The following is a 17,784-nucleotide window of genomic DNA, read 5'->3' as shown; positions in this document are numbered from 1 at the left end:
AATGATTGCCTTCTCCCATGCAATCTGTCCCAAACACTTAGGTCCTCTGTGGTGTGGGTACTCCATTCAGCCAAAACCCAAATGGTGAATGTCGCCCAGAGGACCTTTTCATTGGCTGCCCCAAGACTGGAATGACCTGCCAGAAGAACTTTTAAAGCCATCTAAAGACCTATCTCTTCCGGCAACCAGTTTTTAAGCATGAATTTTAAATGCATGTCCTTTGGTTAATCTCTGTTATGTGTATTTTAATATGTATCTAATAGAAATACATTTTAATATGTATTTTTTTAGAAATACATTTTAATATGTGTATTTATGGAATTTTTACAATATCTATGTGTTTTAATTATTCTGTAACCCACTTCGAGCCACAAGGAGAGGCGGATTATAAATAAAATTATTATTATTAATAATAATTATTATTATTATAATATCAGAAATATATCCAGATCTGCTCTTGGAATTGGATCTTACATTTAGAATGCATACTGACATACACTTACTAAAAACAAAATATAAACAAGTATATAAGATGGAGTGTTCGCTATTATTCCACTTGTTACAGTGTGTGATGCAGATTCAATTTGTTTTCTTTTATAATAAAAATAATTTCCCTACTTTTGTTGAGCAAGTTCCCTGGCAATTTGGTTGTAACACCTTTGGTTAAAAAATACAGTACATATAAAATGTGTTAAAATGTGCATACCGTCCCCTAGCACAGGTTCTTCACTAAGGTGACTGAGACAGTTTCAGTCCTAAAATAAGGTCAGGAAATGGATGAGAAAAGTCTGCAAATGAATAGATACAGCTTACAGAGTTTATCTGCCAGCAGTTTTTAAGACGTATTTGCAGAGAGTAACAGCAAGACCCATTATGCTCTTGTTTATCTGTATCTTGCCCAGTTGAGTGACCTAAATACCTTGAAGGTACTAACTCAGTCTGATCTTGAAAGTTAATTAAGCAAGGTCAGATATAGTTAGTGGCTGGCAGGGAATAAGCTGTATTTTGGAGGAAGACCTCAGCAGCAAACCACTTCTGAAGTCCTTGCCTAATAAAACTCTGTGAAATTCATGGGATTGCCATGAATCAACATACAGCTAAAAGTACTAGCTGCAGTCAGTCAATACAACTACAATCAATTATTTCTAGAATTCTGTATATTTTCATTTTTCAACCACTTCATGTATAACCATTTTATATAATACCATTTAAAAGTGATGAAGTATTCTATGGTTTGGAGTATTCCTGTTCATTTTTGTCAGTAGTCATTTCTTGATGACTGTTGGTATGTTTATATATTACTGAATGAATTGTGCCATAAGAGTAATTTGTGAATCATAATCCAGATTTTGGTACAAAATACCTTCATGTCCACCTAACTTCCTGGACTGCTATTTCCCTCCAGTTGGGTGTTAAAACAAGCCAATGTGTTTTTTTATTATACATATTTGTATTTGGTCAAAATCTACAACAGGTTTCTTTTTTGTAAAGCTTCATTTTTTTTCTCATATGGCTTCCTTGGAGCTTTTAAAAGTTTCATATAAAGTATATTCTTTGTGATTTTTTCATAGTAAAATACTTTGTGTGTATACATTCACATTCTTCTTTAATTTCAGCTTCAGTATCTAGTCCCATTGTTTCAGGCGGGATGAGGAATATACATGAAAATAAGGTTGCCAGTCAGTTGTCAGGGAGCTCAGCTAATCATCATGCTGACAATTCTAGACATGGCTCAAATGAAGACTACCTACAGATGGTGCACAGAATAAGCAATGAAGTATGTATTATAGGGTTTGTTTGTTTTTAAAAAAAATAGCCTTACGTATTTTCAGTTATTTATATTGTGTGTTAATTTCAGAAAGATGAATACCCTATATACTCCTATATATGTCTAGAAATGTTAGTCGAAAAAGCAACGCAAAACCCTGGGTTGACTTAGCCATGGGTACTGTACCTTAATTCTTATCAAAAAGGAATCACCCCCTTATCAGAATAGAGTGGTGAAGTGCAAAAGCTTAGTACATCCCTGGAGAACCTAAATAAGTGCCAGCTGCCTCTAATTGCAGCACTGTTTCTCCATTGCAACGCTGTTTCTGGCCTTTTGGTGTGCCTGGGTGGGGAAATAGCAGTTATAGTAGCCAGAGATAACTTGCCGTCATAGGTGGTGCTGGAGATTTCTTCTCTCCAGAGAATGATCCTAGTCTTATCCATAGGTCATATCAAAATCATTATTTGACCCCAAAACCTGACTTCAACTTATACATGAGGTCGACTTATACATTGTATGCAGTAGTTCACTGTGATTTTTGAGACCATGAAGAAGACCTCAGCTTGTTTTATAAATCAGTTGATAGAAAAATAGATGCAGCAAGCCTTTGCTTAGAATGCATCTGTTGTAACAATACACTTACACAGAAAATGATGGCCCTTATACACTTTGCTTGCATAGCACTATTACTTCTACAGACATAACTTAGGAAATAAGTTCCATGCTGATCCATATCATAATGGTTTCTAGAAGAAAATCTTTTCAGTATGTGATGATGTTGCACACCTTGAAAGCAATGTAAAGCTGCTTCTAGATCTAAAAATAGTGTGTTTGCAGGCTGATCCAGTGCTCCCACTTTCAGATGCCCATATGCACAATTTCTCACTAAAATATCTTTACACTCTTATTTTCCAGAATAATTATTTAGCCTTGTGGATATTCCAAAAGAAAATGGAGAGAAATAGACCAGAAAAAGAGACACTATAGTCACAATTGTGTCTTCTAAACAAAAGTACAAATTGCTGAAAATTCCAGGAAAAATAGATTTGTGTATCATTAAGTTTCACTTTTTAGTAGGATGATGCAAGGATGTTTTTTAAAAGATCTTATAGCTGGTATAACCTGGGTTTTTGGATTTGACTTAAAGTGTTCCACCATATATGAAAACCAGTCCTAAGGACAATTTGGCATCATTCACTGTGTAGGCTGTTGGTAGGCCCCGCCGCCTTCATGTCATAGCAACCCCCTCAGCCACAATGCACCTGGAGGACAGGCAGGTTTCACTTAGGCCTCTTCCACACTACCTATAAAATACAGATTATCTGAGATATATACCTCACGACCTCTGAGGATGCCTGCCATAGATGTGGGCGAAACATCAGGAGAGAATACTTCTGGAATATGGCCATACAGCCTGGAAAACACACAACAACCCTGTGATTCTGGCCATGAAAGCCTTCAACAACACAGATGATCTGATTTGAACTGGATTATATGGCAGTGTAGACTCAAGGCCCTTCCACACAGCTATATAAACCAGAATGCCAAGGTACATAATCCACAATATCTGCTTTGAACTGGATTATCTTGAGTCCACACTGCCGTATAATCCAGTTCAGTGTGGATTTTATATAGTTGTGTAGAAGGGGCCTTGTATACAGTGTTCCCTCACTTATTGGGTTTCAGAACCACCCGCAATAAGTGAAAATCCGCGAAGTAGGGACGCTATATTTATACATTATTTTAGTAGTTATACACTATTTTAAGCCTTTATAAACCAATTGTGTGTTGATAAATCGCCTTTTCCTCCCATTGCTGCTTGGGCTCCTTTTCTCTCCCTTCGGTTTCTCCTTCCTCCCTTCCTTAGGCTGTAAATTATAATTTTTTATAATTTATAATATACTTATAGAGTTTATTGAAAACCCGCGAAACAGCGAATCTGCAAAAAGTGAACCGCGAAGTAGCGAGGGAACACTGTAATCCAGATAATATAAGATTATAAATATAATATATAATCATTACTGTGGTATAATAATACAGAACAATATAATCTCTATAATCAGGACAGTAAATAAAGATCAACACTCTGAAAGCAGGGAAATTCCAGAAACGAAACAACCAGAGCCAGCTAACGCCTCCCAACAAAGGATTCCCCCAGGGAAAAAGCAGCCAGGCTTTGAAGCTGCAAGGCCATTCAATGCTAATGAAGATGACTAATTGCAGCATTCATACTTGTCCCACTGAGTCTATTCATTGCTATTCAGCCTGGCCAACCAAGGATTCCACAAAGTAGAAAGCAGCCAGGCTTGCAAGGAGCAAGGCTATTCAGTGCTATTCAACCTGGCCAACCAAGATTTCCCCTAGGTAGAAAACCCCCAGGCTTTGAAGCCACAAGGCTACTCCATCCCATTCAACCTGGCCTAGCAAAGATGCCCTATGTAGAAAGCGGCCAGGCTTTTAAGCTGCAAGATTATTCAGTGTAATTCAAGTTGGCCAAACAAGGATGCCCCTACAAAGGAAGTACCCAGGCTTTAAAGCGGGTCTTTGATTGAGGGTGCTATTCCAGCTCGCCAAACAAGAATTTCCTAGTTATAACATAGCCAGGCATTGAAGTTGTAAGGCTATTCAGTGCAATTCAACCAGACCAACAAAGGATTAACCTTGATAGAAGGCAGCCAGGCTTTGAAGCAATGATACTACTCTGTACTATTGAAGCTGACCAACCAAAGATTCCCCTAGGTAGCAAGCAACCAGGCTTTGAAGTAGTGAGTCTATTCATTGCAATTCTAGCAGTCCAAAAAACCATTCCCCTAGAACGCAAGTACCCAGCCTTCCAAGCAGCAAGCCTATTTCATTGTATTCCAGCTCACCAAACAAGGATTCCCATAAGAAGAAAACTGCCAGGCTTTGAGGCTGCAAGGCTATTCACTGCTATTCCACCTGGCCAACAAAAGATTCCCATAAGCCACAGCAACGCGTGGCCGGGCACTGCTAGTATTTACATATAAAATGAATTTCAGGTGACTACTGATAACCTGTATGAATGGCAAATAGTACTGGTAATTAGTTTTATGGCTGCATTATATAAAGCAAAATACCAGGTAACTGGAAAAGTTATTCATCTCTAACAGCCATTAATACTATTTTAGGATGGTGATTCTTCAATAAGGAACACGGCATCATTTTCTTTGCGGTCACCACAGTCTGTATGTTCTCCTGCCGGAAGTGATGGAACCCCTAAAGGTACTTTTACAACTTTGTTGTATTCTTGTAAATAAGAATTTAAAAGTTCATGCATACCTAGGAAAGAATGTAACCTGTTAACTGAAATTGTGCTGAACATTACATTTTGATATTTTGCCCTGAAAACTCAATCTTTGAACACTTAAATTACATAGAGGATTAAAATGTATTGAATGAGCAATGAAGTGTAGTTCAAATATATAGTTGCATCTATTGATTCTGACGTACATTAACTTAGACATGTCTGCACTATACCCCTTCTATTTTTTTATTACAGAAAACTGCAAATTTCATGCCCATAATTATCTGTAAATACTTGCTAGAATGTCCATATTTCTTTACGTTTCTCATGGCATCAAACAGAAATTTACCTACAACCATATATTACAGAGTTGCAGATACATGACAGTTTCTGCACTCATACAAGGGGGAAAAGAGATTGTTTTTGACCACTCACAATCCCATGAACCATTAATAATTAAGCAAAATTAAATTTGTAGTTGCCTGATTTTTGAGATACTTTTCCTTTTGGTGGTTCGGTCTGTCTGATTTAGAATTCTATCACAAAAATAATGGATATATGAACATTTGTCATATAAATGGATGAAATTGCATACATGGGAAGTTGTGTGTAATATTCTCAAAGGTAGGATTAAGGAAAATGTGGCTTGCAAATTTTGAAAAGCATTTTTGAAATTTTCTTTTATCCTATTGCTTTCTTGTTCTTCGTTTCTAAAAATGTCATTGGAGATGTGTTTGGATCAATTTCACCTCTTATGTGCCCCTGGAAAATGTATCATTTTAGGAAATTATAGAGAAATTATCTCCCAGTTTACTTTCTGGTTAGAAAAAGGCCTAGAATGTTGCTGTAATTTTAGGATTTTCCAATCCCTTTTTAAATAGAAGCAATGAATAGTTCTTTATTCCCTTCATAGCAAAGGACATTTTTAACAAATAACAACTTCCTTGGTTGTAGATAGCAGCTAATCTTTTTTTTTTTTTGAGAGGCTTAAATATTAGCTTTTATTTGCGTCACATCTTTTGCTGCACTCCACTGAAACAAAGCATTCTCAAGAGGCTGAAGACCATGAAAACATTAAGTTAGGCTGCAATTCTTTTGGGGCGTTGTTTCCTCATTAGTGGAGTTACGTATATGGGAAATGGGAAGATATGCAACACCCAGCTACTTTGTGGCTACATAGCAGAATTGGCAAAAGGGAAATGCTATATTTCTCTGCAAGGTCTCAATATAAGCTTATTTTAAAGCAAGCGTCTTCAACCTGTGGCTCTCCAGGTGTTTGTGCCTCCAACTCCCAGAAGCTCTAGCTAGCTTATTCAATGATCAGGAATTCTTGGACCAAAACACCTGTAGGGCCACAAATTGAAGAGCCCTATTTTAAACCAACTATAAACACAGTTGAAGCATCAACTATTCGTGCTGCAACTCTGGATGCAGAGAAATTACATGTTCTCTGGCTACATATAGAAATGTAGCCTGTGTAAATACTTCTGCCACGAACAGATATCAGCTTTGAGTAGATTTAATATTCTCTTCTACATGAGCAAGTTTTCATAAGGTTTGTGTGCTGGAAAATTGATCTTACTGAGCTTCTTGATTGTTAAAACAATTCTACTCCAAATAAAATTGTAAGAATAAGAAAGAGCTAAATCAGTCACTAAACATTTTTTTTCTAATGCAAGAAGTAAAAAAAATCTTATACAGACAGTGAAACATGAGCTTAGGATCTTGACGTCATAATATCATCACATTTTGGAAAGTAGATAAGACACACACACACATATAATCTTGCCATTATACATTCATCTGATTTCCTTGTAGACTACTGAACAATACAGAATATTTATTTATGTAACTATATTTTTAAAAGTATGGTTCCAAAATGTATTAAGTCAGCTAGCACTTCTACAGCTAAATAATGTAAGGGCACTTGTGCTTATACTTCGGAAACATTCTCGTTGGAGCATCTTAGTAATTGTTCTTGAGTTGGGAGACTCCTCAAAGCTAAGTTGGGAAAAAATGCTCAGAAAAAGGAGTCATCAATTAATGGCTCAATTCCAGTTGCCCCCACCCAGGCAACCTCCTAGTCTACTGCATGATTTTAAAATAACCGTCTTAGTCTTTGTCTCTTCCTTCTCTCTGAGTGCTTCTTGCCTCACCCAGGGCAGGTAATATGTTGTTATCTCTGTTTTCTCTCACTTCATTTCTTCATTCCATTGCTATTTCTTCCTGTTTTTAGTTTCCCCCTACACAAAAAATTCTTAGTTTTCCGTACCTATATTACTCTTCTCTTTACTAGTTTAGCCTTCTCTTTTCTTCTCTTCCCCCCACTACTTCCCCAAAACCCATGGGGTATGAAAAGTGAAACCTGAAACCTTGAAACTAAGCTCCACTATTTGGAGCTCTCCTGCTCCAGTGCATGTCTGGTTAAGCTGAGATGTGCTTGTGTTCTTCACTGGGAGCCAAAGATGTGCATACAGCAGTTCCACTTGCAGCAATGGCCTCCTCCTCCAGAGCTACGTATACTAGTGAGGCTGTTAACATCAGTTACTATTTAATTAGATGCTCCACCTAGCTACATGTCCATTTAACTGAGAGCATCTTCAGACAAGATTATTTATTTTGGGTGGTAAACGTTATTCTATCTTTTATACAAGAATCAACCCCCAGAAGATAATCTAGAAAGCCATTGTGAGGTGGTCCTGCAGGAAAACTCTCCCATCAGATTCAAGATACATTTTTCACAATCAGATCAGGATATGGGATTTAAATAAAACACTCTTCATTGCCAAACAGTGGCACTGGCTACCATTTTATCCTCATCCAACATATGTTCTCTTTCATCCCATCTTCACAGTCAACTGTTTCTCTGAGGGGCAACCCTTTTCAGACCCTCTGTTTTCCATAGATTTTCCTACTAGAACTTCCATGAGGTTCTCAAAACCCTGTCTAAGCTTTTGTTTAAACCCCTTAAAGCAGTTCCACTCAGGATCCTATCAATCAGGATCATGTTCCTTGTTATCACTTCAGCCAGATGGGTTTTGAATCTTGCTGCACTATTTGTTGCTCCATCTCACAGCAAATTTGGCACTGACACAATTTCGCTATGATTAGATCCAGTTTCTTACCCAAGATCAACTCCGCATTTCATCTCTCTCTGCCCATTATGTTGACTCCATTCTATCCTCATCCAAACCATCCGTTAGAAAAGCAGTGGCACAAAGAGCTCTAAACCTATATATTGAACATACTAAACCATTTAGAACATCAGAGTCTCTTTTTGTTTCCTTTCTTTCAACCTCTCTGGAACTATGTCATCTGATGACCAAAGTTTGATCTATGAAACTTTGGGGCTTCTAAAGCCATATAATGCAGCATCACACTCAACTAGATTGGCTTTCACAACTGCCATTTTTTCCAGTAATGTTTGCCTAGAGGAAATCTGCTGAGTAGCCACATGAACAGTTTCGTTCACAATCACAAAGCTTTATAAACTAGACAAATTTACCTCATTTGGTAGAAGGGTACTGCAACGTGGTACTATACTAAGATGCATTCTTACCATGTTTCACAGGTCTGCTTCTGCAGATCCTATTACTAAATGGCTTCTTCACCAGCTAAGAATGGCACTTGAGAGGAATTATTGTGAATGTGTATTCTTGCCACGGAGAAGGAGCCATCCAGTCCCATCTTAGATGAAAAGATAGCAATTTTGTGATATAAGGAGTCTTTTATGATCTTTCCTATGTCCCAGCTTTTGAAATAACTGAAAGAGGAGGAGGTGCAGTCATGGACTAATAAGGTTATTTTTAAAATTATGCAATATTTTGCCTAGGAATTACAGGAATTAACCTATTAATGTATGGCTCCTTCTGTGTGGGAAAACTGACAAAATTTGGATTCCGCTATCCTGTTAAATGAAATATTTGTTGATTGTTGTTTCCAATTCTGTGCAATAATTTCCAGATGGTAGGTGAAGGTTTGAAATGTCACTTTCAGTGCTTACAGTTTCTAGCTAAAAGTTAAAAGAAAAAATGAAGACATTATTCAAAGCGATTTCTTTCTTCAGGTGATGAAAATAGCTCATGTAGTGGTAAAATTTACATTTTTAGGATTCCAGAATATATATTGTGGTGTTAATTTTGAATGGGGAAACAATAGCATCAGAGCTGAATTTGAATTTCAGCAGTAGCAACTGGAAACACCACTCAGGATCATCTTAAGAGAAGACAGATTCGTTTTTGTGTGCCTGTCAGCACAGTTTGGGAAGAGATGTCTGTATACCAACATGATGTAGATTTACTACTTGACTAGTGGATCATCTTTTGACAAGCCTACTGATGGAGCAGTAGGGCAACAAGTTTGAATTGTTCCAGACCCTGAAAGTTGCTGATAGAACCAAGCTGAGCCACCGGTAATTGGATATATTCATACTGAAGGTGAGGCCTGAAAAGCAGACCAGATTCCATAAGAAAATACCCTTGCTCAATGAGAATTCTTTTCTAAGAATAAATCACCTATGGAAACTTACAGGTTGGCAATGTTGCCTGCTGACATACCAGGAAAAAAAGAACTCTTCCATCTATGTAGAGCACAGTTATAAGTGAGTGTGTTGATGACCAGGAATTAATTTTGGCAAAATTTATGAAACAACTATCAACTATGATCTGCAAAGCATTCTTCAGAAGAAAAGACTGCATATGATTACCCAAGATTGTGGTTATTTGTTTCCATTGTGAATTTTTTAAATGAATGTAAAAACAAATGTCTCAGAGTAAGAAGGACCTAAATGGGCCATATAGCTGAATTTCTCTACTAGAATGGGACACCTGTATCAGAAATATCCTTAATAGATGCTTGTTTCCTGAAAAAAATGCATGAAGATAATTCAGCAATCTAATTTTTCAGCTGATTCAGTTGCTCAATTTATTCCAACATGGTGGAGTACTAAAATTCCTGATGAAAAGACTAGTTGTATTCAGTGCTATTGCATAAATAGTGCTTGCCTCCTTTGATTGACACAGCGTATCTGAAGTTGAACAGTATCTCTTATATCCAAGCAACAGTACAGCGCACATGCACTCCCAAAATGCAGTTGAAAGATGGAATGTAACTGGGAATCCCTACAGTTCAACATTGATTCGTCAGTCCTGTGGCATTCCTTCCCAGGACTAGTTCAAAATTAGCTTTTTCTACTTTAGGGAAGGTGAAACAATAGTGTGACACTTATATTGTAATGCTGGAATCAAGTGGTTTGTGAACAGTCTAAGTAAAACACTTCTCAGTATTTTTTATTTCTAAAATGTCGAATCTTGAGGGAATTGCTCTTTTGCAACTGCACTAGTAACCTAGAGAATCAAGTGTACCCTTTAATATGTACAACTTTAGGAGTTTTGGCATTATGCATTTATTTATTTAGGGAATTTCTATTCCGCCTTTCTCCAACGAACACAAAGTGGCTTCCAACATCATTAAAACATACAGTATAATATAAAACCATTGATAAGATAACCCAAGTTGGTTATATAAATACTTCCTTGTACGACATTAAAATTACCATTAAATTAAATTAAAACTGTCTTTAAAAGTCCAAAAATAGTATAAGTACTGTAAAATCCTAGGCTTCTGTTACAATTCAATTAAAGGCTATTCCAAACAGGAAGTTTTCCATTTTTTCCTAAAAGACATGAGGGTGGAGGCTGCTCTAATTACTTTAGGCAGTGCATTCCAGAGCTCAGGTGCTGCACCCGAAAAAATGCCCTCTCTGGATTTTTTTCGGTGAAGTCTGTCCCTGAGCTGGGTGGAAACAAGCATCTCACTGCTGGGCCTTAAGGGACTGCCCCGTCTATATGGTAGGATATGGTGTCTCAAGTAGCCTGGACTGAAGCCGTGTAAGGCTTTATAGGTTAAAACCAGCACCATAAATTGGGCCTGGAAACTAATTAGGAGCCAGTGGAGCTGTCTCAGCAGGGGGATAGCATGCTCCTTGGAGTCAGCTCCACTGAGCAGTCTGGCTGTTGTTCTCTGAGCCAATTGAAGTTTCCGGATACTTTTTAAGGTCAGTCCCACATAGAATGCATTGCAGTAGTCCAAATGGGATGTAACTAGTGCGTGTACCACCATGGCCAAATCGGATTTCTCCAGAAATGGCGCAGCTGGCGAACAAGTTTTAATTGTGTGAAGGCAGACCTCCACCTGGGCTTCCAGATTTATGAATGAATCAGGATAGTGCAGTGCAAAAGCGAAATGACATCTAAATGCAGCAAGATGTTGTCAAGACTCAGATCTCTAGCTTAGAATAAAATAAAGATGTATATAAAGCTGAACAAGTGTAAAATGTAAGAAGGGAAAATGAAAATAGAAAAACAAAAGTTCATGAATTGTAGATTCTACTTTAAATGTTTGCTTGATTTATTGTATTCTTCTTTTTATATTATCCCAAAGTAATTTCAGTTGAACAAAATATTTTTGGTAATTTTTAACATAATGTAACTTAATATACCATTAAAAAGTACAGTTCATGTGCTGGTAATAGCTTGAAGTAAATCAGTTTATCTGGCTATTCTGCTAGCTTAACAAAAACTGTATTATATAACAAATTCATCCCTTCCTGTCTAGGTTTATGAATGAAAAAAAACCCCATCCCATAATTAAAGGGGATTATTTTTCAGTTACCTATCCAGACAAAAAGCTGTTTAACTTGTTTTGAATATTATCGACTGCGTTACCTCAGATATCTTTTTGGATAAAAATGTTGAATAAAATAGAATTCATTGGTTTATTTTGCTGATAAGATATAATGGCAAGTAGACTCTAACCATTGCTGTGAAATATGTTAATGATCTTAACATGGAAAGGGGGGCAATACAAAAAATAACAAAGTTTCCCACTATATTTGGCTGTTTGTAATTAGAAAACAAAATTTTCACATTATGTCAGATTATGTGATGACCTATGCCATAACTTTAAAAAAGAGAAAAACTAGTTAGCTTACTATATTCCTTTTGAAGTCCATTTTCCCTTTGCCTATGGAAAATGCAAATTCTTGAGCTTTTTCTTTTGGGGAAAATTCTGAAAATTATTATGGTTCCATAACACTGTTATGTTTGTTGAAGTGAAATTTGCTTGTCTACAATTCATCGTTTTTTTGGCTAGCACCTCTAGATACTAATAGGAAATTAGGCATCTTTAAACTTCTTTTTCCTTGTGGTCTTGGCTGACTTTTAATAACTTTTTTTCTAGTTAGAAACTGTCCTTCTCTAGCAGTTGGAGCCCTGGCTTGAACTCAAAATGTCCAATACCAAAAATATTGACATTTCTTTTTTGGAATTATATTTCTATAGCTATATGTAGATTGCCATGATTACTAAATATGTAGGAAGTGCAGATATCTTTTACTGCACTTTACTGCTACATTTATGACAGTGTTGTTGTGAAGATTAAGAGTTTTCTTATTCCATTGGGTTTATTTTATTTATTTACTGTTTTTTCTTCGTGTACGCTGTGAATGCACACTAATGGAGAACGCTGCGCCTGCGCAGGCTCCAACGGATACTCTTCCAAGCTAAAGTTTGAAATTTGGCGGTAACCCCGCCCCTCTCCCCAGAGGGTATAAAGGGCGCCCTCCGCGCCCGCTCTCCAGTTCCTTTTTTTCCGCCGCAAAGCTCACTTTGGACTCTTCGTTCTTATGTCGACCACGCGTTTTAAGCAGTGCACTCAGTGTGCCGCTAAGATTCCAGATTCCGACGGTCACGCTAAGTGCCTTTTCTGTCTCGGCGAAAGCCACGTCGTCGGTACCTGCCGCTTTTGCCTGGCCTTTACAGCTCAGGCCCGAAGAAATAGAGCTGCGAGACTCCGCGCAGCTCTCTACGAAAAAACTCTTGCTCCTGAGGCTTCTACTTCCACCTCGGCCTCGATGGCGTCCAGGCCTGCTCCGTCGGTATCATCCAAAACCTCGAAAACTTCGAGACCAAAACCGGCCAAACCGCCCTGCACGGTGACCACCGCCACGGTTTCCACTCGGTCGGGCAAAATGGGCCCTTCATCAACTTTGAGTTCGGTGGCTTCGGCCATTTCCACTCGATCCTGCCTAGCTTCGCCGCCATCTTCTTCCGCCATGAAGATTGCCTTCAAGAGGGCTCAGGAGGAATCCAGACGGGCCCAATCTGACTCGGCAGCTGTGTGCCCGATCCCTCCGACGCCGGGAAAATCGCTGAGGGTCGCGTCGAAGCAACCTCCAGCAAAGAAACGAATGATCCAGAGGTCGTCCTCCTCAGCGTCTTCGAAGAAGGACGTCCCCTCCTCTGTGGCCTCCTCTAGGAGATCCTCTCTTATCCAACTAGCACAACGCCTCCGCTCCTCTTCCTCTCCTCATGGTCAGTCCTCGGATGCGGACACTCAAGCCTCCCCCGACCGGTCGGTCAGGACAGTTATTAAGGCTCCCCAGCCAGCACCATCTCGTCTTCCGGCTCGACAACAACTTTTCCCCCGGCTCAAACACCCGAGAGGGGTAGACAAATGACGGGCTTAGCCCGTGCCGCCCAGGCTTCCGCGTCCAAGGGCGTTCGTCCACAGCTGGCTCCCGCTGCTCTTGAGGTGATACCTCATCAGGACTCTGCGCTTGTTTCTCCTCCCCGGTCCCCTCAAGGGCCCGAGGAGGATGACCCCGATATCGAACACCCCGAGTCGATCCTCTCCGCCTCAGTTGTCTCTCTCGGTCTCGACCTCTCCCCGCTTCACGACGCCTACGAGGTCGACCCACCTTCCCCGACGGATAATATCCGGGCTTTCTCCGACCAGATGGTCAGAATGGCAGACGCTCTGGGGATGGAAATTAAGCAAACCTCAAAGGCTGTTACCGACCCCGTTTTCAAGAGGGTCCAAGCCCAAGCCCCGCCAGCCACCTTGCTGCCTTTTCTTCCATACCTCCTGGACGTAATCCAGGCATCTTGGAAGACTCCATCTTCGATACCTCCAACCTCTAAGAAAATAGAGGCCTGGTACCGAACCGATGACGAAGCCTTGGAATGGCTCAAGCATCACCCTGACCCAAACTCCATGGTGGTAAAGGCCTCCCAATCCTCGGATCGACAGTCCAACTCCCCTGCCGACAGGGAAGGTAAACGATTCGATGCGGTAGGCCGCAAGCTGTACTCCGGCGCTCTCCTCCTTTGCCGCATGGCGAACTACGGGGCCTGCATGGGCGCTTATCAACAGATCCTCTGGGAAAAAGCCCAACCTTTCTTCGCCAAACTTTCTGACGAAGACCGGTCAGTCCTTTCGACCCTCCAACAGGAGGCGGACTCCCTCGCACACCACCAAATTCAAATGGCTAAACATACCGGCGATACCGCCGGAAAAATGATTGCCCACGCAGTTGCGATCAGACGGCATGCGTGGCTTCGGTCCTCAGGACTCTCTTCTTCCTCTCGACAAGTGATCGAAGACCTTCCTTTCGACACCCAGGGCCTTTTCAACTCTGGTACTGATGACAAACTGAAGTCCAATCATGACTTCAAGATTCTCGCAACAAAGTGCGGGACCGATCAACCTCAGGCTCAGCGGACCCGATGGTTCCCGCAACGGTACCGTCGCTACCCTCAGCCTTTTCGTCACCAGCCGTTTCGACGCTCGTCGAGCTCGAGTCACCACAGTCATCAGCAACAACCTCGCTGCCAGCACCAGGTCCCAAAAGGTCGGGGCAAGGGTGCTGCAGCTATGCCACAACCCCAACGACGGGCCTGACGCCCACTCTCTCGGGGACTTTTCTACCTTCACTACTACTGCCACTGCCATGCCGTTCCTAGGCCCCGACCAGATCTTTCCTCTCTGCTCTTTCCTCGATCGCCTAGCTCCTTTCTACCGCGAATGGGAGTCTATAACCTCAGATGCCTGGGTTCTTCGCATTGTCAGAGACGGCTATGCCTTGGAATTCGAAACTTTGCCCCCCACGGGTCACATCCTCCACACCGACCCTTCACCGGAAATATGCTCCGAGGTCGACTCCCTTCTGGTGAAGGGCGCAATCCAGCCTTCTCCTTCCGAGCAGGACACTCGAGGTTTCTTCTCGAGATACTTTACGGTTCCCAAATGGGGCGGAGGTCTTCAGCCTATCCTCGACCTGCGAGCCCTAAACCTCTTCATTCTGCCTTCAAAATTTCGAATGGTCTCGGTGGCCTCCATTCTCCCGATGCTCCGACACGGAGACTACTTTGCCTCTATAGACTTACGCGATGCGTATTTCCACGTCTCAGTACGTCGATCTCACAGACGCTTCCTTTCCTTCAAACTCCTGGGACAGTCTTACCAGTTTACAGTTCTCCCTTTCGGCCTCGTGACGGCCCCAAGGGTCTTTACGAAGGTGGTCGCCGTGGTGGCAGCGCACCTAAGAAAACAGGGCATAATGGTCTTTCCTTATCTGGACGATTGGATGATTGTCGCGTCCGACCCCTCATCCCTTCAAAACCACGTCTCTCAAGCTCTTTCTCTTCTACAACGGCTGGGCCTTCAGTTGAATGTCTCAAAGTCCCAACTCCTCCCGGCCACAGAGATCCGCTTCAGCGGAGCTCTCTTCAACTCCATCGCGGAAACCGCCTCCCTACCGAAGGACAGGTTCCTAGCCCTTCAACAACACCTTTCTCTCCTCCGCAACCGCAGGATCCGAGCCCACTCTGTCCAGGTTCTTCTGGGTCACATGGCCTCCACGGTCATGGTTACTCCTTTTGCCAGACTACGTCTCAGACCTCTCCAAAGATGGTTTATAGACTCTTTCAAACCCCATCGGCATCCGAGCTCAATGTTTCTCACGGTACCGAACCAGGTTCGCCTCTCCCTTCGCTGGTGGCAGGACCCAGCGAACGTTTGTGTGGGACTTCCCTTCCGTCCCTCCCTCCCGTCAGTCACCATCACGACCGACGCCTCCAATTTTGCGTGGGGAGCCCACATGTCAAACCTCACCGTCAGGGACCTTTGGTCCATCCAAGAGAAGTCTCACCACATAAACTTTCTAGAACTGTTATCAATCTTCAAAGCTCTCCGGGCGTTTGCTCGCTTTCTTCCCCACAAGACTGTTCTGATCCAAACGGACAACGTAGTAGCTATGTACTACATCAACAAACAAGGGGGTACGGGCTCGAGAAAACTGATGGCTCTCTCGATGGACATTTGGCTATGGTGCATAGCGAGACACATAACCCTGTCGGCGGTTCACCTTCCGGGGGCTCAAAACACGCTAGCAGACTCTCTAAGCAGAATAACAACCTCCCCCCACGAGTGGCGTCTCGATCCTGAAATCCGTCTTCGACGATTGGGGCTGGCCAGCTCTGGACCTTTTTGCCTCCCCCTCGAACGCTCAACTTCCTCGCTTCGGAGCGAGACTACCTCCAAACTCGACTCCGGGCTGTCTCGGAGACGCGTTTCTCCTCGACTGGACTCTCGAGCCCGTCTATCTTTTTCCTCCCTTCCCTCTCATCTCGAGGGTAATAGAGAGAGACTATCTAACGCCAACATCGGCCATCCTGATCGCCCCTGCATGGCCACGCCAACCGTGGTACCCAACTCTACTCAGGATGTGTGCGGATCCTCCCCGCACTCTCCCAACTCTCCCTCATCTACTATCTTCACAGAGGGGACGGGTCCTCCACCCCGACGTCCCGTCCCTACACCTGACTGCCTGGAGGATACTTCCTTAAATTCTCTCCACCCAGACCTGCAGGCGATCCTTCGTGCCGCCCATAAGCCGGCCACGTCAAAGGCCTATGCTTACAAGCTTACAAAATTCCAAACTTTCCTCCGGGACCGACACATCGATCCCGCCTCTACTTCGATCCCGCTGGTCCTGGACTTGCTACTTTCTCTTGCGGATCGTCAACTCTCGCTGGCCTCGATAAAATCCTATCTCGCTGCTCTCTCCTGGCATTTCCAACGTCAGGGACAACCCTCTCTCTTTTCTAACAACCTCATTAAGACCTTTCTTCGAGGTTACAACAACCTGCACCCTCCAGTTCAACCTCCGACTCCCGGATGGAGCCTCGAACTCGTCCTTTCTCAACTAGCTTCAGCTCCCTTTGAACCTATGGCCTCCGCAGACCTTCACCTTCTCTCTTGGAAGACTGCCTTCCTAATCGCTATCACCTCCGCGCGCAGGCCTTCGGAGCTGGCTGCTCTTCGGGTGGACGAACCCTACCTCCGTTTCCACCACGACAGGGCTGTTCTTCGCCCGGACATCACCTTCCTACCTAAGGTGGTCTCTGCTTTTCACCTTAACCAGGACATAATACTCCCTGCTTTTTTTCCTAATCCTTCTTCTTCTTTGGAGCGGAGACTTCATCTCCTAGATGTCAGGAGAGCCCTCCTTTTCTATAAGGACAGGACTAAGGACATACGTAAGTCACCTAGACTATTTGTGGCTTATGCTACCCATAAGCTGGGCGAACCACTTTCTTCTCAAAGACTCTCACACTGGATTGCTCAGACTATCGAACTCGCTTACCAACTGGCTAAACGCCAACCCCCCTCTTCGATCCGCTCTAGATCAACGAGGGGCCTTTCCACCTCTACTGCCTTCCTGAGGGGCGTCCCTCTCGACTCCATCTGTCGAGCGGCTATCTGGTCCACTCCATCCACCTTTGTTTCACACTACAGGATGGACTCAAAGAACCTCAAGGACTCAGCCTTTGCCAGGTCTATCCTTTCCTCCTGCCTTGCCTAACGTTATTTGCCTTACTCAAAACCAGTTTTTTTTGGTTATCCTTCT

At 42.2% G+C, this 17,784-nt stretch overlaps 1 protein-coding gene across 5 annotated transcripts in view; it reads left to right on the top strand.

Annotated features, from left to right (window-relative positions):
- Positions 1–17,784, top strand: part of nipbl (NIPBL cohesin loading factor) — a 205,200-nt gene that overhangs the window by 107,750 nt on the left and 79,666 nt on the right. For all 5 annotated transcript variants that reach the window (XM_062972485.1, XM_062972486.1, XM_008116105.3 and 2 more), the window contains 2 exons: positions 1,617–1,777; positions 4,918–5,011. In XM_062972485.1, the coding sequence (XP_062828555.1) occupies positions 1,617–1,777; positions 4,918–5,011 (255 nt within the window). The remainder of the gene's footprint in view (positions 1–1,616; positions 1,778–4,917; positions 5,012–17,784) is intronic.

The sequence above is a fragment of the Anolis carolinensis genome, chromosome 2, assembly GCF_035594765.1.
Source record: "Anolis carolinensis isolate JA03-04 chromosome 2, rAnoCar3.1.pri, whole genome shotgun sequence".
Lineage (NCBI taxonomy): Eukaryota > Metazoa > Chordata > Lepidosauria > Squamata > Dactyloidae > Anolis > Anolis carolinensis.
This window is presented reverse-complemented; position numbering and strand designations above follow the sequence as displayed.